This window comes from Triturus cristatus, chromosome 4_1 (genome assembly GCF_964204655.1).
Source record: "Triturus cristatus chromosome 4_1, aTriCri1.1, whole genome shotgun sequence".
Taxonomy (NCBI): domain Eukaryota; kingdom Metazoa; phylum Chordata; class Amphibia; order Caudata; family Salamandridae; genus Triturus; species Triturus cristatus.
The window spans coordinates 1,212,100,926-1,212,123,226 of record NC_140585.1 but is presented as its reverse complement, the minus strand read 5'-3'; the positions used below and the strand labels follow the sequence as shown (position 1 = coordinate 1,212,123,226).

Here is a 22,301-nt window from a genome sequence, read left to right as displayed (position 1 = left end):
ATAGAGTTACTCACACACATAGTCACTCATGCTATTAAAGAATCAAACATCAAATCTACTTGCATATACAGTTATACACACACCACCACACTTACTTCTACAGAAACTTACACATACTTAGTCTTTTAAACAATTACTTATAGAAACACATACTTATTCATACAGGAACTCTTCCAATCTCTCACTCTCACATATACTCACTTATATACACCAATAGTCACATATACTAGTTTAAAACATATATAGTTACTCATAAAGACACTATTGAGACAGTCATTCACTCACTAACACACCCATGCACACACTCATCCACCCATACAGTCCTGCACACATGCTGTCTTCAACACATACAGTGAGTCACTCATTCATGCACCTATGCACTGCGTAATACCCCTCACCGAACCATACAGACACTCAGACACTCATGCTGATACTCAAAAAACCAACTAATAACCTATATAGACACTCATATAGCTACTCACCAACCCATGCAGCCACTTATACACAAAGTGAGAGACTGATACAGATATTTACATATTTAAACATTACTCACTAAGCCATGTATTTAATAAGATACACTTAATCAGCCAGTTATACAATCAATTTTTCAAAAACAAATCATCCATTTAGACACTTATATACCCATTTATTCTTCCATCGACCTTGAGATATACATATATAAAACATATTTAATTTTCAGAAAAACACACATTCACTGGATGATGTCATCAGTGATGTCATTTGAGATGTCATCAGTGATGTCATGAGTGATGTCACTGACCATGTCATAAGTGATGTAATATGTGACGTCATCAGCAGTGCATTGCGGGCGCGCGAGTTATAGTTAGCTGAACTAACTATAACGGGGGAATTTCAATGGTTTTGTACGAGTGAAAAGTACAGCTAATTATAACGCCCCTGAAACCTATGGTTTTTTCAGTGAATTTCTAAGGTTTTTTAAATGCTAATTCCTAACTATAACGTGCCTGAAACCTATGTTTTTTTCAGTGAATATATATATATATATGATGATCAAGTGATCAAGGGCTGCTGAGCCCGAAACGCGTCTTGGCGGCAGAGCGCACAAACTAAAAATAAATTGATTTGGGTACAACCAAGTGGAGTCCGTCCCCTTCTTGATCCATGGTACAGAGGATCGTTCGAAGAAAGGTTTACTGTTATATATATATATATATATATTGTGAGAAGCTGGCTTAGTATATGGTGCGCACTTATGTAAGTGGGCGCACTGCACTAATCCAGACAATTCTTATGGCGATTTTAGTGGTCTTAAACAACCTTAGAAAGCTCTCTAAGTGGTAGCTGTGGAGAGCAGCCTTCAGGCTTAGTCCAGAAAGGGTGTAAGGCAGCTTGTTTTACCAAATGAAAAAGAACCACACAGTGTATTTATAAAAATATTTATTTATTATAAGATACAAACACATACAGATTTCTCATAGCTGGAAATATACACATTACACACAATACTTAGCAATAGAAACAGGTAAGTAGCACAGATACACAGTGGTCGCCAGTGCGAGACCAAACCATATACTAAAATAGTGGTATGCGAACCACGACTCAAGTCAAGACTGTACCCAGAAGACGTAGAAGAGCCGGGGACCCAAGGAATCACCAGAGGTAAGTAACCAGGAACCCCACAGAGGCAGTGTGCAGAGTGGGAACACAACCACGGGCTCAATACAAGTCAACGGGTAAGTCGTGGTTGCAATTTTAAAGAAGAAGGATCCTTCCCGGTGGATCCTGAAGAAACCCACTGCAATACAGAAGGTTGAGAAGCCACCCCACCCGAGGATACCCTAGTAACCAGGATACCTAAACCAGGGAAGCCGGTGCATAGGTGTGCATAGGTGTGAAGTGGCGTCGGAAACGGCAGTCAGACTCAATGGAGAACTTCAGGAAGATGACAGCTGCTGAAGAAGGTGAAAGTGTCCGGTGGAACCCAAAGGTGGATTCAAGAAGAGAAGTACCTGCAAGCAGAGGAGACAACAGAGTCAATGCCACTTGGGAGTGACCAGGCGGCCCGGAATACGAATGGTCACCGAAGTCGAGTGTTGCAGGAGAGCTGATGATTACCTTGGAGCTGCAGCTGTGCGGACTAGGCAAGGGGTTGGTGTCAGTTGGGAGCACCAACAAGCCTTGGCAACTGCAAACAACATGGAAAGCGAAGAAGATGTAGTGTCAGGACCAGTAGGGTCTAGGTGACTCACCACAAGCAGGGGAGTCAGAGCAGGCTCCGAGCAATAAGGGGAGCCTGCTGAAATCAAATTAGACCCATAAGAGGACCAAAGGCCGGAGGCACTGGAGTCGCAAGAGGACCTCGATCAGCTCACCAAAGATGCAGGCCTATAATGCAAGTGATGCAGTGAGGACGAGGATCTTGGTCACAGGAGATGCTTGAGTTGAGGCTGGGCTGCTTGGAGTCCGAAGATCTTGGTGGAAGGAAGCCAACAAACCATGTGGTGCACAGGGGTTTGGTTCCTGCGGATGTGACAAGAGATACTGGCCTCAAACTTGGTGAGAGGACATGGCAGGCCTCGAGGGATGTGAAGAACCACCACCTGTGTTGCTGAGCCTTTCGGAATCTGTGGGAGCCCAGGAGCAGCAGACTGGTCAGCTTTGTTGCGGTGCCTGCAGATGCAGGGAAGTGACTCCTTCACTTCAAGGGAGATTCCTTCAGGGGTCTTGGATGTCCACAGGTCTTGGAAGGTTTCTGTATGAAGCACAGGCACGGACGTTGTAGCAGACGAGCAGGGTGACGAGACCAGGAGCAGTAGGAGTCTTCCCTGTTGCAGTCTTGGTGCCCAGAGGGAAGTCCAGCCAAGTCCAGATCGCCCAGACGGTCAAAGAAGAAGTGGTTGTCTTGTTATGAATGTCCCACAACGAATCTAGGGACCTACCCACAGGTAAGCCCTTAAGTACCCTAAGGAAAGGGTTGGGACAATTCAGGGTTCTCTCCCAGGGGGGGAGCGAGTAGGATGCACCTGTGTCCTTTGTCTAGTTTCGTGCCAGAGCAGGGGCCAACAGCTCCCGGAGCTGGTTTGAACTGGACTATGCAAGGAGGGCACCAACTGTGCCTCTCAAACAAACTGGTGGTGCTGGCAAGCGCTCCCACCCGTCCCCAATACACTAAACCCTGTCTGGGAGGTATTCACACCTCCCCGTGACAGGATACCTATTGTTCTGCCATCCTCTTGGCTTAGCAGCAAGAGGGCAGAATCGTGTCTCTGGTCGGCAGCAGCCATGTTGTGCTGTCTGCGTCTAGAAGACTGGTACCGGGAGCGCTGAGGGTGGGATGATACCACATTACAGAAATATATGGAAAATGATAAAATACCTAGGGGTTTAAGAATACTTATCTTCCCACCTTTGAGGACCTTGATCAAGAGTCATTAAAAGATTGGGAGGACAACCTCCAGAAAGCGTTTTATAATATGATGCGAATTTTGATAAAACATACAGAGAAAAAGGATAGCAAACTACAAGCTGAAATAGAAATGCTGGAAAAGGAAATAAATTACTCTGATCTAACAGAAGCTATCAAGAGAAATTATGACATCCTTAAAAAAGAATTGGAGGGTCACCAACTCTACTTACGAGATAAGAAGGTCAGAAAAATAAGAAGGGATGATAGGCAGAATATACACTTTTGCACACAAATATGATAACATGAAGGCACAAGGAGATGGAGAGAGATCCTGGGAGGAATCACTAGAGTTGGGTTCTGCGAGTAGTAATAGTTTCCTAACATCTGTGGCAAGCTCTGTTTCGACTGAAGACACACCAGGTGTCTCAAGACCAGATATTCAATCCAATTTTTTTGTGGAGATGGAGAGACTAAGACTAAGTGTAAAAACCACAAGAAAGAACCAAAGACAAGAAGGGGCGGGAGGAGATGGCAAAAACTAAAACAACTGTACACAGGGAGTAACAACAAGGTCCAAGAAGAGCTAGCTAGACAAACTCGGGCATTTGGTGGGAATGTGGGCATCCAATTAGAGGGTGTTATGAATGTGGATACACAAGAATTAACTATACTTAACCTCTCTAATCGAATTTTGCCTGAAAATGAATTAAAAGTACTCAGTAAGGGCTGGGGTTGTGTCCAACCCAGTATGGGAATGATGTTGATATTTTTTTTGAATTGTACACATTTGTTCGACCATTAAAACTAAAAGATCACTTAAATCGCAATCCTTTTCAATCTGTTCAGGCTGTTACATCTCAACCTTCCCCAATTCAAACTGTATCTGACTTACATGACCAAAATCTGTTGTTGTCCTTACAAGATGATATACCTACAAATGTAAATATCTTTGAGAGCTGAACTCAACATCACAGAAAATGTTTTTATTGACAGTGGTTTGAAAACACGTTCCAAGTTTAGACCCGTAGGAACACATGAAAATATTGACATCTTTAGGGAGAAGGTCTCTAAGGACCTTTACAAACTACTTGAACGCCTTGTCCCCCAAACAGAATTACTCACAATTTGAATGTGGCAGAAAGAGCAGCTCTGGGGGAATTACAATCTGACTTCTCGATTGTAATCTTGGAGGCGGACAAGGGGGGAAATGTAGTTGTAATGGATAAGATGGATTATATGCAGGAGATTAATCAGCAATTTGTGAAGATTACCTGCTATACCAAGGTGACACATAATCCCATTAAACCCCTCACTTCCTTTAGTAACATGAGGCTGGCAGATTGGTGAGAAAGTTGTTTAATAACCGACGAGGAATTCAATTACCTGATGGTTAGGGAACCTCGGTTTCCCTGCATATAGATACTCCCCAAAATGCATAAGGGGGGATAATTTCCCCGGGGACGACCTATTATTTCAGGTGTTAACTCACCAACAGAAATGTTGTCTTAGTACGTAGACACATTTTTACAACCATTTGTCCACAATTTACCAGCATATATCCAGGATAGCAAGGATATCTTAAACAAATTTGATGAGATGACATGGTCTGATGATACATGTTATCATGGATGTGGCTAGCTTATACACCTGTATCAAAAAAGAGTTTGGTATTGGGCCGTTGAATTATTTCTGGGGCAAAAGATGGCAGATCACTTTGAACACAATACTGTATAGGTTGAGATGATGGACATTGTACTGTCCAAAAAATACCTCCTACATGATAACCAGTGGTATCACCAGGTACAGGGAACTGCGATGGGTTCTTGGTTTGCTCCCGCTTATGCCAGACTTTTTATGGGCTGGTATGAGCGGGAGCATGCATGGGGACGTTTCGCTTCCACTTGGATTGAGCATGGTGTATTTTGGGGCAGATACATAGATGATATTATTATGCTCTTGAATAGAACGATTGATCAGTTTATGGCTAACCATGAGTTTTTTTAATGACAACACTTACAATGTACGTCTATTGATCAATCACAGTAGGGAACGCATTGAAATCCTTGACATTTTGTTTTACCAAATACAGAGCACTATGCTTCAAGTGCACACCCCAAGCATGCATTAAACAATATTACCTATGGTGAAATGGTGCGCATTAGAAGAAACTGTAGCTCCAAGGATACGTTTGCCACAAATATTGAGAACACTAAACACCGCTTTCTAAGGCTTGGTTATGCAGGGAAAACATTGGTAAAGGCTGAGAAAAGAATTGCAAAAGTAACTAGAAGTGACACCCTCAAAGCAAAGGCACTAAAACAAACAAGACCATACCTGTTGTCATTCAACACACAGTAAAATACACATAGTAGCAGTCTTTATGGCATCCGTAGAAAACATTGGAATCTCCTCACTGAGATACCTGCACTGAAGGATATTATCTCCTTGACACCCAAGGTGACATATCGTAGGGGTATAACACTCAGGAACTGGCTTTTTCCCAGTTACACTGTGACGCAAATAACAACCACATGGTTGTACAATACAGTAAAAGGATTCTATATGTGTAGGAATTACAATGTATGTACCTTAGGAAGAGTTAAGACCAAGTCATTTGGCTTAACACAGCAAGGGTATATGACATCAAATACCACAAAAATTGTAAAACCAATTTTGTTAAATACATTCTGGGTTGCCCATGCAATAAGATTGACAGGGGCAGCACCATTAGATAACTAAAATCACGTATTCAGGAACACACTTGTACTATAAGGAATGGGGACTTGAAATATCCTCTGACCTTCCACATGCAGGAGCAACATGCACACTGTGATATGATCTGGTTCATGGGAATTGATCACATACCTCCTAAACCTAGTGGGGGAGACAGAGAACTCACCTTGAGACAAAATGAAGCAGACTGGATTTGCAAATTGCATAGTGTTTAATTAGGTCCCAATTCAGATGAGGAATTTCATTATTTCTTATCGATTACATTTGCAACCTTGTTAAACATTCCGGGTTTGTGCCTGACAACATGCTGCCTTTATCTATTTATGTATGGACACGTGTGATGTATCCCCAAAGATTGCCTCCTTTGGAGTTGCTATATACTTGCCAGCCACTTCCACCTACTGCTTTGTTTGGTCTGGCTACTTTGGTCCGCTCACTTCCCTGTCTGGACCATCATGGCTTTTAGCCTGCATTGTTGACATTCCCATTTTTTAACAAGAATCCTAAGTTAGCCTTTTCGAACTAGTAATCCCCATAGCCTTCTTTATTTACTGTGCCCAGCTATGGCTACATCTAATCTACCACTTCTTCTATGCTTATAGATTCTGCAAGCTTACTGGGTGGTGCCCCTTTGGTGATTGCTGTTCAAGAGTGATGATTACATGTGACCCCATATATTTCTGTGGTCCACTTTGACAATTTCTTTTCTTTCTGTTATTATTTTTTCTTTGGAGTATTCTTCTCGATTGCATTTTTTCTGTATATTTTATTATTATGCTAATGATTCTCTGGGTCAAGTGCCATGGACATTTTGAGAAGCTAATATCTTGGACTTTCCAAAACATGACCAAATAGTCTTATATTATACGATGCAAGTCTTCCTTCACAAGCCTTGTCTCTGTGATGTGTATTAATGTTAGAAAGAACTGCTCTAATCTTAAGGACAAAACTTTAGCATAAAATTTATAGTTTACAAAGACTGCAGAGGTAAGCTAATTGTTGGTTTCCAGGGGGTCTTTGTCCTCTCTGAGAATCACTTCTATTGTGACTTCAGATGCTCTTCTCCCTGTTTCCCAATCGTGTGTAAAAGATTTTTCCATACGTACAGTTAAGCAAGAGCAATCTGCACTTGGTGCATTTCCATGTTTTAGTGACTGAATTGCCTCGATTATCTCTGAGGTGTTGATTCTTTTATTATACTATAAGTTATTGTTCTCACTTAATGAAGGCAGTTGCAAGGTATTAAGATAGTTACTCCTCCCTCAAGGTGAGCTCAGTAGGGTTATAGAGATTAGAATAGAATATCTGAAAGCAGTCCAGGATATTTTATAATCAGGTAGGGGTTTCCCAGATTTAACTTTGATTGCAACACTGAGATTTATTGCCTTTAGCTTCGAGATAGTTGACGAGGGTCCTCCTTGCCTTGTTTGAGGATATTCTTCACATTAATGTTATTAAACCACATATGGGATTTTCTACTGGTAATTCGTTTACACTCATACTTTAGGGGTTTGAATTTGTGTATGCCTGCAAACTGTGACCACTGTAACTATGGACCCAGCCATCGTGTCAGCTCAATCTTACATTTTTAACATATTTGAGGATCAGTTAGGGTGGGACTTTGCATGGCTTTTAGCTGCAGCCTGTGGAGCTCCTAACTGGTACCTATGGAGGAGCAGTCATGGTGGGGAAGGACATGAGAATACAACTCATCTCTTTCGTGTTTACGAACTCTAGACTGGAAAGGGTGCAGGACCTCAGCTGGAAAACAGGGGTTGTACCTCACCTGAAATACAGAACTATCAAGGATCGGTGGAGTGGTGATAGCAAGGAAGAAGATGCAGCCACTCAACCCCGTACCACCTCACAACAGAAGTAGGAGGATTCACAGGGTGGCCATTGTGGAGGTGTGTTGCATAAGAGGAGAAACAGACGATACTCTGGACAGTGAGAAATGAAGAGACCTGAAGGGGATACCACCTTCAAGTATCCTTTAAGCAAAAGGTATGGAGTACTTACGCCCTTGATTAGAGAAAAAGACGTAACTAGGTACCAACAAGGCCTTAATCAATAGCGAAAAGTCAGAGAAGACAATTATCGCTACCATAAAAGAAAGAAGGCATAATTTGGAATGGTGTCCAGTGAGAAGATATCGGTCGAGGGGCCTGGGTAACTCCCATGGGTTCACAGAGTTGAGAGACGAAGAAATGGATTCTGTCCGAATGGCAGAAAAATTCGAACTAAGCTGAGCTGCTGATGGGACCTAAAAGCAAGAGTTTGGTCATAGCACCCTACATGAGCACTTACCCTTCAGCTGATTAACAATAATTTTTTTCATCCTACAAAATTGTGCCCCTAAACAATGATATGTGCCTGTAATCATTATGTAAGTGACAACCCTTATATTGTATGTTTTTACGGTAAAGTCTACTAAAACTCAGAAAATCATTAATATTTGCGTTAAAAAAAAATCTGTTCAAACCATCACTTACCAAATCAGGAGAAAGATTTTCTAATGTGGTCAAGAAGGCTTAGCTCAACCATCCTTGCCAATTCCCTAAAGGTGGTATGTACTGGCTTTGGAGGCGCGTGGCATTGGCAAGGTTTGAGCCGTCTGAAGCAAAAACGTTATGGTATCTCACTCATCAGAAAATGCTCCCTGCACTGATAAGTGCAGGCAGCATTTTCTGATGATGTCTAAACCACCAAACTCTCCAGAGAGGGGTGTGTTGATAAGTACTTGGGATTGGACAGCATGGGCCACTGATGCTGTGCAAATCCGCCAGGTCCTCAAAACTGTTTTTCTCAGGCGCCAATACAGATTTCAGCACCAACTTGTTGACTTACAAGGTGGGAGAAGAGAGTCTCCTCTGCGCACCTAAAGTCTTAGTTAGGCATGTCCAAGCTGTCGGATTCTGGGCAAAAGAGCTTTAACATGAGAGCAAATCTCAAATGGGACCTAGTAAGAAGTCATCCGAGGTGGCTCAAATTTGTTCTTGTGTTCCTCAAATAATCTTTGCTAACTTTGAGGGAAGAGGTGGCACTGCAACCAGCACCAGGGCTGTATAGGAGATGTCACCATGCATGGACCTGAAGGAAAATGTTTTACTCAGAAGCAGTGTTGAGTCCAGGGCCTTTGAAGGCATTAAGTTGGGTGGCATTGGGATGGGTGCCACTGGAATCACCAAACCCAAAAGATCTGGCCCATAGTTGGAGTTTGGCACAGGGGGATGTGGTACAGTCCTAAAGATATCCAGCACTACGTTCAGGGGATCCTCAATATGGTAGAGTAGAAGGACCTGCAAACTCTGGTTTAAGTTTTTTGAGGGCTGATATTGTCCACAAAGACCACGAGAAAGAGAATAGTCTTTGGAAATGGCACATCAGAGTCTTCAAATGGTTTTGGGAGAGGACCGTTTCATTAAGGTTGAAAAGGACTTCTTGTGGCATTTTTTGTGTGAAGACCCCATGTGGGATTTTTCTTGTCTGGTAACTTTCCTGAAGGAGGGGAGAGGCATCATTTAGAGTTGTCCTTACTAGCCCTGGCCGAGAGCAACTTGAACTTGTGCTCCTTGTTGACCTTTGGGTGCATGAATTTGTAGTAGTTGCAGGCCAATGGTTCATGGGCAGGTTCTAGACAACACAAGTAGATAACATGGGGAATGGAGAAGGATATCTTCATTTGACATTTTCAATAGGGCTTAAACATGAGATCTTAAATTAGGAGGTGACATTTAATCTAGTTGCAGCCGAACAACACTAAGGAATTGTTTTAATGATACTGAAGACCTTTGGGACACGTGGTGGTAAGGCATTCAAAGAACAGGAACACTAGGGTGCCAGGTGACACCTTATTTAGACCAATGTCATCACATACTGGACTTGGCAGGTAGAGTCAAGACAGAAGATCCATGGCAGCCCTGGACAGTTAATTGTGGGGAAAAAGTTTTCCAGATACAGTCTGGCACCTGGAGGATATGCCTAAGATTAGCTTGCACACTGTAAATTCAACACCAACTCCTCAAGGAGAAGGAGCACTCTGCCGAGACTCCTCAAGGAGACGGAGCACTCTGCGGGTGTCTTTATAATAGGCACTTTTAATATCGTGTTGCCATGGAAATGTAAAGGTGAACCAATGGGAAAAAATGTAAGTGTATTTTAAATCAATCATGTGACCACACATACTAAACCAGTATTGAGAAAGGCTGTTTGCTGAAACGCGTCTACTGGTACATTGATATTAAAAGTGCCTATTATAAAGAAACCCGCAGAGTGCTCCGTCTCCTTGAGAAGTTGGTGTTGAATTTACAGCGTGCAAGCTACTCGCACGACACGGAGGCACCCGTCTATGGTGTTCGGCATTCGAGTGGCATTTGGTGGAAAAGTAAATTACTTATGCCAGAACCGCTGCATCCACGAGGGGCATATGCGCCGTGAAGGAGACGTTACCAAATGTCAAACCGCCGGCTACAATGAACGGCGTTTTCGCAGATGTTTCTTGAAAATGAGGATTGCGGCTACGAGGGATACAAAGCACTAATACACAAAGAAAACATTGCTCCCACGATGCAAAAATGCACAGTCATCATGCAAAATAATGAGCCATGCGGCGTGATTCCATTAGGGTCAAAAAGCTACTTATGCTGTGAAAAAGCCAAGTGAGACTACATTGAAAAATTGGATGGTAACTCATTCCAAGATGGCTGCGTGCTTACACTGGACATCGTGTTGCCATGGAAATGTAATGATGAACCAATGGGAAAAAATGAAAGTGTATTTTAAATCAATCATGTGACCACACATACTAAACCAGTATTGAGAAAAGCCTGTTTGCTGAAACGCGTCTACTGGTACATTGATATTAAAAGTGCCTATTATAAAGAAACCCGCAGAGTGCTCTGTCTCCTTGAGGAGTTTGTGTTGAAAAAAAAAATATATATATATATATATCGCGGAGGCGATCGAAACGCGTCTGAGGCGGACACTTGTCTGACAACATGAAATAAAAGTCAGAATTGATACGTCAAACCGCTTGGTGTACTTTCTTGGACGGCAGCATGGTGCATAGATTGAGGTCCGTACCTGATCTTTAAACTCCCCAGCTTGCATTTGGGAGTTCAGGACTTTGTTTTGATATATATATATATCTATATATATATATCCATATAACACACGTACCATTCCGTAAAGTGAGACAGGCCACACCAGCATTGCTTTTCACTCTTCTTTATTTGGAGGTAGAATGAATATGCTACTTACCAGTATGCATCTGTTCTTGGCATGTAGGGCTGCTGACATTCATATCTGTGCATAGATCGCCGCCTAGTGTTGGGTCCGGATGTTTGCACGTTGTTGTCCCGGAAGAGTCTTCGAAGTATCCTGAGATAGGTGACTCCTCCCCTGGACCACAGTGCGCATGGGCATCCTCTCCATCCTCAGATTGTTTTTCGCCATTGTGGCAGTGATGGAGTAGATACAGAAAGTGATGACCATGCTATACAGTAATTCTGAGAGCTGCAGCTGCTACAGGCGCCGGGGAGGAGGGTGGGCGATATGAATGTCAGCAGCCCTACATGCCAAGAACAGATGCATACTGGTAAGTAGCATATTCAGTTCGAGGCATGTGGGCTGCTGAATTCATATCTGTGCATAGAATAAATAGCAGTACCGCCTATTAGCGGCGGCCACCAGTGTCAGCTGCAGCGGTCTGAAAAAGATTTCTGAGAACAGCCTGTCCTACAGCTGCCTGCTGTTTTGAATGTACATCTACACAGTAGTGTTTGGTAAATGTATGTATAGTGGACCATGTGGCTGCTCTACATATTTCCTGTAAAGGAATGTTTCCCAGGAAAGCCATGGACGCCCCTAACTTACGTGTTGAATGGGCTCGTGGGGGAATCGTTAATGTGAGTTTAGCCTTTTGATAGCAAATTTGAATACATTTAACGATCCATCTTGCTATACCTGCTTTGGAAATGGCGTTGCCCTTGTGTTGTGGGGAAAAGGCAACGAAAAGTTGTTTTGTCTTCCTAAAGACTTTAGTTCTGTCTATATAGTACATGAGGGCTCTTTTTACATCTAGTGTATAGAGCATTCTCTCTGCTACGTTTTGTGGATTTTGGAAGAAAACAGCCAGTTCTATAGTTTGATTCATGTGGAACTGTGATATTACTTTAGGCATGAATTTGGGGTTGGTACGAAGTACGACCTTGTTTGCGTGAACCTGTATGAATGGCTCTTGAATGGTTAGTGCCTGGAGTTCACTAACTCTTCTTAACGAAGTGATTGCCACTAGGAAAGCTACTTTCCAGGTGAGGAATTGAATCTCACATGAGTGGAGAGGTTCGAAGGGTGGACCCATTAGTCGGGTGAGGACCAGGTTGAGGTTCCACACCGGTGCTGGTGGGTGTCTTGGGGGAATTACTCGTTTAAGTCCCTCCAAGAAAGCTTTGATGGCAGGCACTCTGAACAAGGAGAGGTGCTGCCTGTTCTGGAGATAGGCTGCTATTGCGGTCAAATGGATACGTATTGAGGTGTATGCCAGATTGCATCGGTATAGGTGTAGGAGGTAACAGATTATATTTTGAATGGATGCGTCTAGCGGGTTAATGTCATTGTTGTTGCAGTAGATGACAAACCTTTTCCATTTAGCTGCATAGCAGGCTCTGGTAGTGGGTCTCCTGGCCTCCTTAATGATCTCCATACAGTCAGGTGGCAGGTTTAGGTAGCCAAACTCTAAGACTTCAGGAGCCAGATTGCCAGGTTCAGCTGTTGCGGATCAGGGTGCTGAATTTCGCCATGGTTCTGCGTTAAGAGTGCAGGTTTGATCCGAAGCCTTTGATGCGGCACCACGGAAAGTTCTAGAAAGGTGGTGTACCATGGCTTGCGCGCCCATGTGGGAGCAACTAGGATGAGCGTCAGTGAGTGCTGTCGCAGTTTGCGTGCCACCAGCGGCATCAATGGCGCTGGGGGAAAAGCGTACGCAAATCTGCCGGACCAGTTCATCCGTATCGCATTGCCCTGCGACTGTGGATGTGGGAACCTGGCGGCAAAGCTTTGGCATTTTGCGTTTTCCCTTGTGGCGAATAGGTCTATGTCTGGATGACCCCACTGTTGGAAGTACGGTTGGAGTACTGACGGATGTAGCTCCCACTCGTGCATCTGGTGGCTGTGTCTGCTGAGCAGATCCGCCATCTGGTTGTCCTTGCCGGGGAGGTGTTCCGCCATGAGGAATATGTTCCTCTGAATGGCCCACTTCCACATGCTCTGAGCCAGATGAGACAACTGTGGAGAGTGTGTTCCTCCCTGCTTCTGTATGTAGTACATGGCAGTCATGTTGTCCGTCCGGATCAACACGACTTTGTTGCACAAGTGTACCTTGAATGCTTTCATTGCCAGGAAGATTGCCATCAGTTCTAGAAGGTTGATGTGCATCTTCTTTTGTTGTATTGTCCATAGTCCCTGCACTGTGTAATTGAGTACATCAGCTCCCCATCCCTGGAGAGACGCGTCCGCCGTCAGTATTATTTGTGGAACAGGCTCTTGGAACGGTCGGCCCTTGCAAAGGTTTTGTGGATTCCACCAATGCAGAGAGTTGTATGCCCGACCGCTCACCAACACTAGGTCTTTTAATTGCCCTTGAGCCTGATTCCATTGACGTGCTAAACACTCTTGAAGCGGGCGCATATGTAGTCTCGCGTGTGGGACTATGAAAATGCAGGAGGCCATCATGCCTATCAACTGCATGAACACCCGCGCAGGAAGGGAGTGTTGAGGTTTGAACTTTGAAAGCAGCATCTGCATGCTGTTGATCCTCACTAAATTTGGCTGAGCTGTGGCTGCCAGAGTGTCTATGGTCGCACCTAGGTACTGTTGTACGTGTGCGGGTTGGAGATGTGATTTTGGGTAATTTAGTGAGAATCCCAGGCTGTGAAGAAGGTGGATGGTGAGGGACATGTGGTTGGCACATTGCTGGGCTGACTTTGCCTGAACAAGCCAGTCGTCCAGGTAAGGGTAGACGTGAATGTGTTGTCTCCGTAGATGTGCAGCCACTGTAGCTAGGCACTTGGTGAAATCTCTGGGTGCTGTTGTCACACCGAAGGGGAGGACTTTGAATTGGTAGTGCTGCCCCTGAATAGTGAACCGGAGATATTTCCTGTGTGACGGGTGTATGGGGATGTGGAAGTACGCATCTTTGAGGTCTAGTGTGGCTAGGAAGTCTCCCTGTCTGAGCAGCGGGAGAACCTGCTGTAGGGTGAGCATATGGAAATGCTCTGAGAGAATGTAGTGGTTGAGGGGTCTCAGGTCTAGTATAGGTCTGAGTGACCCGTCCTTCTTTGGTATTAAGAAATACAGAGAGTACACCCCTGTCCCTTGCTGGTGGACGGGCACGACCTCTATTGCACCTTTTTGCAGCATACTTAGCACTTCCTGCTGCAATAATGCTAAGTGCTCTGAGGACATAGGACGGTGCTTTGGCGGTATTGTGGGTGGAGTGGAGGTTAATTCGAGACAGTAATCGTGTTGGATAACATCCCTGACCCACCTGTCCGTGGTGATGGTATTCCACGTGGACAGGAACCGCTGGAGTCTCCCCCCGACAGGTGTTATGTGGTCGGGGGGAAGGGAGAGGGCGTCACTGTTTGTTCTTGGGTGAGGACCTGGTGTTGCCGTAACCGCATCCTCTGCCCTTGGTGCTGGAGCCACGATATCCACCTCTGGTGTTTTTATCGTAGGTACTCTGTGTGCCCCCTTTATTGTATGTTTGCTGTGACCCCTGTCCTCTAGCCGCTCCCTTATTTCCGGGGCGACGAAAGGAGCCACTACGAAATGTCTGCGTTTGCAGAGCCCCCATTGACTTTGCAGTGTCTGTGTCCTTTTTGATCTTTTCTAGGGTGGTGTCAACTTCTGGTCCGAATAAGTAGTCGGGGTTAACAGGCTGATTGATGATGTTATTTTGAACCTCAGGTTTGAATCTGGAGATTCTTAACCAAGCGTGTCGTCGTAGCATGACCCTGGTGTTTATTGCCCTCGCAGCTGTGTCGGCGGCATCCAGTGCACACTTAATGGATGCGTTTGTGAGAAGTTGTCCCTCTCTGATGAGGAGCTCCGCTGCCTCTTTGTACTTGTCTGGTAGATGTTGGGAGTAGTGACTCCAACGTGTCATAGTGTGAGCGATCGTAGCGAGCCAGGAGCGCCTGTGTATTGGCAATGCGCCAGATGTTTGCTGCCTGGGCTGCAATCCTTTTTCCGGAGGTCTCCAGCACCTTGGACTCCTTGTCCGGGGGAGGAGCATCACCAGTTGTCTGCGAGTGCGCTCGTTTGCGAGCGTTAGCAACCACGATGGAGTCCAGAGGTAACTGGCCTCTAATGTACATAGGGTCCCCGGGCACAGGCTTGTATTTTTTCTCGATCCTGGGGTTTATCACCTGTGCCCTGGTTGTTTCCTTGAAAATGTCCTTTGCTGGCTTGAGGACACCTTTTAACATGGGCAGAGTCTTGACAGTCCTCTCTGAGGAGGCGAACGTGTCCACTAAGAAATCATCCTCAATTGTGTCTGAGTGGAGTTGCACTCCATGATTGGCTGCAGCACGTTCAATGAGGGCATTGAAGGCAGCAGTGTCCTCGGTGGGAGATGTTTTGGCGCCATAAAGCTGCGTGTCCTGGGTATCTGTAGTGGCACCCGGGTCTGCAGGGTCATCCCAAGCTTGATCTGGGTCCTGCTGCTCCTCAGGATCTATATCCCTGGGGTAGGTGGTGTCATCACCCATGTAATCCTCCATTGCGTCCGTGTCGGAGGGCGTCGGAGAAAAGGACTGGGGATCTGGATAGGAGGTGTGGAGGCGTTCATATAGAACTGGTTCCGATTCTGCTGGCAGTTTCTGCTTTAGAGGGATTCTGTAAGTGTCCAAAGCCTGGTCGGAAGTGATTTTCCGTTTTCGGAGCATGAGCCTGCCGGTGTCGGCGTCGATGAATTGGGACGGTGAAGGCCCCGTAGGAGAGTGTCCAGTAGATGGGGAGCTTGTCTGGGTGACACGTGTTCGGATCTCGAATAGTTTTGGCGCTGTGGACGGCGGCAAACCAAAAGTGATGTTGGTTGGTGTCGAAGGTGCCTTTGAAGCCTTTTTCGGCTCGGAGCCCGACGTGGACTGGAGGGCTGCCTGTTCTCTGATACGTTGCAAGGACGCTGCAACTTGTCGCACCGAGAACGCCGACGGTTCTTTGGTGCCGAGTGGTTCTGTAGAGGTAGGCGTGGACTTCTTCGGAGCCACAGGGTCATCGAGTCGAGGAGAGGTAGTAGCGGTCGACGGCGTCGATGACTGGACCGTAGTCGCTGCCTTCGAAGTGGATTCCGATGGAGCGGCCATTTTAACCTTGGTGGTCGGGGCCGATTGCTTCGGTGCCGGGGGCCGAGGCGCTTTGGTGGTACCGATGGCCTTCCTTTTTGGATCGGTGCCGACATCCGCTGCAGCGAGTTCGGCGCCGAAATCCCTTTTGGTGCGTTCGGAGCCGATGATTTTGGCTGTCGTCGAAGGAGTGGAGGTCTTCGAGCCGACCAGTGCCAGTTTCACTTTCGGTTTCTGTTGAACCGGTGCGACGATTGGTTTCGGTTTCGTTGAAGGGAAACCAGTCTTTTTCGGTAATAATGGCTCTCGCTGGATGTTCGAGGCCGGGCCAGAGGGCGGGGCCGAAGAACTGCGGGATTGATCTCGGGTAAGGCCCGAAGGCGATCCCTCGACCGGAGCCGTAGACTGACGCATTTTAATAGCCTCCGTTTGGACGGGTAGGCCCTGCTCTTCACCAGAGCTATCTTCTTCGGCCCCGAAGGCCTCATCGTAGTCCTCTACCTCATCGTCGGCTTCTTCCCTGTGAAAAAGCTCTTCATCGGCGTCTTCCGATCGGGAATCGTGTTCGGAAGCGGGGCTGGAGTTTATGTTTTCCAAGCTTTCAACATCTTCGTCCTCGGTGCTGAAGATGTTGGTCGGGGCCGGTGCCGATTGCTGCGCTTCTAATCTCGCTGCTCGTCGATTCCGGAGAGTCTTCTTGGATCGGAACCGGGCACAGGCCATACATTTCGATTCGTCGTGATCCGGAGAGAGGCATTTGTTGCACACCGGGTGGACGTCGGTATGTGGATATTTGGCGTGGCAAACAGGACACCGTTTGAAAGGGGTCCTCGATTCCATCGTCGATGTAAGGTCGATGGTCGGATTAAACGGATCCGAAAAAAGTTGATAAGGTTGCTAAACTAGCAAGTAAGCTGTCGATACCGAGCGGGAACAGTACCGACGAAAACTAAAGGCCTTTTGGCCTGAAACTAAATTTTCCTAACTTGAGTCAAGATAAGCACATCCGAACCCAATGGCGGAAAAAAACAATCTGAGGATGGAGAGGATGCCCATGCGCACTGTGGTCCAGGGGAGGAGTCACCTATCTCAGGATACTTCGAAGACTCTTCCAGGACAACAACGTGCAAACATCCGGACCCCACACTAGGCGGCGATCTATGCACAGATATGAATTCAGCAGCCCACATGCCTCGAACCAAGCATTACGCGTTTCGCCTCCCACAAGGCTTAATCATATGCAATGTTCTCTAGGTGGGTTTGTTGGCTTTTATCAACGTGACTTTAAACATTGAAGAAGGACCAGTGTCCACAGTTTCGATTTAAAGTGGTAGTAGGTGTCTCTATTCTGTATTTTGGAGGTGTCTGGCACACCTGTGATGGGCCCCGACCCGTAAGGCGGAGGCGCTCCTGTTGCCGGATCTTTGTTTGGATTTATCGTCGAGGAGTGCCCGCCGGCTGTGGAATTGAACGTCTTCGAAGTAATGATGGAAGGGCCACACTGAGAGGCCCGCCAAGACTTGAGAGATGAACACTGAGACGGCCAGGGTTTGCAAAGGGATTGTCCCGTGCACTTCGTGCTTATGAGTGTCGCTGTGGAAGGTAACAAATACAATTGTTTAATAACTTGGTGGTAGCAGAATTTACTTGACATTCAATGTGACCCCCCTTGATTCAGCCATATGATGGAACTGTTCCTTTTAAAGGCATTTTGGATGTATGGGGTACACAGTGAAAGCAAGTTTGAATTTTTGCAAAAATCGACATTGAAGTAACAAGTGAGTGAAAAACGGCAGTTCTGGTGCATTTTGGATATTGTGGTCCTGGTAACTACAATTGAATATATTAATTTGATATGGCTGAGATGAGGCACAGTTTAACGCCGAAACACGCCGTCCTTTATTTGCTGCACAATAAATCATTGTGCTGTCTTCTGGTGTGCCGCATCTTGTTACTTTGTATTGTGGGCAGAACAAGAGAACTTATATATAAATATATATATACATTCAGAAGAGATTTTCCTTTTGTTCAGGATCTCACTCAGAGGTGAGTTTTGAACATCAATAATCTAATGATGGAGAATTTTGAGTTTCGCAGCTGCTGTCATTATTATACCTGTAAAGGTCAGGAGGTTAACACGGGAAGGGTTCACATGAACTATTGCAGAGGAACGTGAAGAATCGAAGTTTGTTCTCCTGCAAAATGGAATCTGCACATGGCCTACGTGTAGGGTGTTTTGACCATGAAAGTCCAACATGGTTGAAATGGGTGGTTCCTCCTTACTTAGTGTAAAATTTCTGGAATATAACACAGTCTTCTATCTGCTATTTTAGGCATGGAATGATTCCAAAGTTCAGTTAGGATATTCAAAATCTGAGGCCTAGAACCAGTTGAGGCTGGCCTCAAAACTGCTCTTGGCATCGGGTTCAAACAATGTAGAGTACTAAACCTAGGGTATCATGAGTGTAGAAGGTGTCCACCATATTGTTGGTTAATTTTTCTGCGGGCCTCAGTGAATGTATCAATGTCACAATCCGAGACACCAAGCCTTCCACACTGAAGGCTTTGGAGCTGTAAGTGTCAATATTAGGATTCAATCAACAGGAGAATCACAATGTTAAAAAAGTAATTAACGAGCAACTCAATGTTGATGAATGTGATGGTGACAATGCTGACTAGATTGACACACATGAAGAGACTAATAAAGTATATGCTTGTAAGACGGTTAGTGGGATTGTGCTCCTTCCTGGATCAATTTCTGGGCTAGTATGCTGAATTCTCCAAAAGAAAGATTATTCTTAAAAACCCACCAGATTAGTCTTAAGTAGAATTCTTTCCCTGGTTCTCAGTCTTATAACAACGAGACAATTTCTTACAGTGGGACTCTACCGCAGAAAAGAATGCAAGCTGCATGGTTATAATTCGTTGATATTTTCCTACCACAGGAGACACCTATTTAAAAAAATTACGATATGGCCACTGGGAAAGCAGAGGAGGGAGACTAGCAGCTTTCTCTCCACAGGACACAAAAGGGGCGCTATAAAAAATATGGGAGAAATTTTAAAAAACGACATAAAAAAAGATGTAAAAACTGCTGGACTGAAGAAGTAGTACCCCAGACTTCAGCGATTCTTGCGTTACATACAAAAAATGACTGCTAATCACAACAAAGGATTGTGGGTGACTTTTAAAGTGACACTTCTATTCCCTCTTTATGCTTGTCTGCATATTACTAATGTTTTTCTTTTTTTTTAATCAAATATAAGCAGTTGAAACAAAAAAGCTGCATCACTGTATTTACTTCCAGTTTACATGAAAATTACCCATGTAAAACAAATCCAAACGGCATTTGTTATTTAGATTTTGAAAACAGATTTATCTTGAATAGATGCAATGGTATCCTCATCTAGCTCAAGATAGTCATTGTTTATGAATAATAATGTACAACTCGTGATGGAGAACGTTAATTTTCTCAACTGACCAATTCCTTGCTAGCTCCACTGAGTTGTGACTGCAAAATCCACTGAAGCATCAACAAGAAAGTTACTTTGCATTGAGCAGTTTTAAAATGTAAACTTGTGAAGATGAGGTGGATGAGGTGGATGTGGGCATGTGCCCCCATTGCACCACAACCCATATTCATTAGGGATACTGTGCACGTCTTCACTCCCAAGTCCTGTATGTGATTTTAGGAGCCTGATATGCCTTCTAGTGCACATGCACAACATGCAGGTGTTATTTCTAATCATTTGTGTTGTTAAACTTCATCAATTATGCTTGTACCTTAGCAAAGTATAAATATAAATCAATGAAATCCTTCTGAATATGTTAACATTGAACCTTTGGAGCACATCCTAACTATTGCTTTGTGCAAAAGAGCAAAGGAGGCAAACAACATTCGGCAGGAATCCATTCCTGTATTGGACAGTCATAGTGAATAAATTAATATACAGAAACTGTGTGCGCATGGGGTTTTGTGTACTTATGAAGAAGATTTAAAGGCAACAAGCAATCTGACGCTAGCTCCCCCAAATTCTGTAAGCCACTTTAGTTAATCAGGGGATCTGTGCAGTTGTCGGAGTGGGTGCCAGAAACGCAATCTCCCATTTTTGGTTTTGACAATCTTGTACACACTTAAGGTAATTTGCCAAAATGCGTTTTAAGTACGTACGTGTCAGTATCTCATCACACCGTCACTGTGAATGTTTCGTCATGAACTACGACCCCTTTGCAAGTAAGGTAGGCTAGAGTAATGATTGTCTGGAGATGTGTCCTCTACCACATATCCAAATAAACCATGCCTAACAAGTTCTTGCTCCTCTGTTTCATGGTATAACCAACTTTCTATCAGCACACAAGAGTTCATTAATAAATTATAACAAATGCATACTATAACTACATTTTTACATGCAATGAAACCGTGTCACATTAATTAAAATTGCTGAAACAGGACAGGATTAATTGAACTATCAGGTAGACTCAAGTACCTTGACAATATTTGTTTGGCATCCTACAACAAAGTCCAACCGTAGGCTAATAAAAAAAGTGGACTTATCTTTTTCTTTTGTTGATTGAAGTTATCAATGATGACACCAATGAAAAGATTGAGGGTGAAGAACGATCCGAAGATGATGAAGATCACAAAGTACATGTACATGTATATATTGTCCTCGTACTTCGGTTGTTGATGTACCTTAACAGGAGACAAAAAATGCAGCAGTTAAACATAGCTCTAAATGATGATACGCAATACCCGTTGTCTTGTAGTTCCTGGGAATCCCCAGGACCTGCGCGTTTTGGATGACCTAAACTGAGGGCTTGGTGTCCAAACCACTTCCGGACACCCCCACAGGATATGTCAGCCGCTAGACCAGCTAACTCTACAGTGCCACTACCACCCCCCTGTATCTTACACTGGTGTAGGTAGTTTCTGGCAACCACTGAACATGACAACCCTGATTCCTCAGGGATCATGGAAAACACGACAGTACTTTGCGCTCAGTCACTTGTGCGCACATATTCTCAGAAAATACACAGGATGGCGATTAGAACTTTTTAATAAGTATTTATTGGTCCAGCATCAGTCTCGGGTAAAACATATTTGCTGCGACAATCAGGAGACAAAAGCATATGAAAGAAATTGCAAGTACCAATATAGTAAATAGTAGATACATTTCTACCATAGTGCTAATAAGATGAACGTAAGCAGTTCAGATAAAAACAGTAGGACTTGCATATCCCTAAAATGTGCACCCTAAGTAATTTGCCTAAATGTACCTAGCCTAGATCTGTATGTGTAGCATGTATATGTATGTATGTATGTAGCCAAGAAACCCCTTAGGGTAGAACCACCCCCCTCACCTGATGGTTGAGAATGAAGGACCCCGTCTCTGCTTCGAGGATTAGTCCCCGCAAGGGATGTCAGACCGCTGCGTGTCAAAGATTCAGGATGCAGGACCCCTTGTCAGCTTATAAGGAATTCTCCTCTAATTTGCAGGGGGGGGGTTAAGGATCTTATATACTAGAGTGGTCATTCCAGGGTTTCTTCTAGAATTGATATGTTTAAAAAAAAAAAAATAATAATTTTTCCAAACAAATGCGATCATGCACAGCGGGCTGATGGCCAAGGATGAAAAAAAAAAGGGGTGACCGTTATACAGAATAATTATGCCATGCCTGAGAACATGTTTATGTACGTCAGGTACAGGGATTATGGTAGAATACTAAGAGCCTCGTGTCGAAGAGACAAGAACAAGCTACTAGGTAAAAGGTCACCTGTTCAGAACCGTTATTGTCATGTGGATGGGATAATGTATGTAAAAAAAGGAGGCATA

The 22,301-nt window shown here is 44.5% G+C and overlaps 1 protein-coding gene across 8 annotated transcripts in view; it reads right to left on the bottom strand.

Annotated features, from left to right (window-relative positions):
• SCN8A (sodium voltage-gated channel alpha subunit 8) overlaps positions 1–22,301 on the bottom strand; it is an 828,048-nt gene that overhangs the window by 110,413 nt on the left and 695,334 nt on the right. For all 8 annotated transcript variants that reach the window (XM_085654551.1, XM_085654553.1, XM_085654556.1 and 5 more), the window contains one exon: positions 21,023–21,160. In XM_085654551.1, coding sequence (XP_085510677.1) covers positions 21,023–21,160 — 138 coding nt within the window. The remainder of the gene's footprint in view (positions 1–21,022; positions 21,161–22,301) is intronic.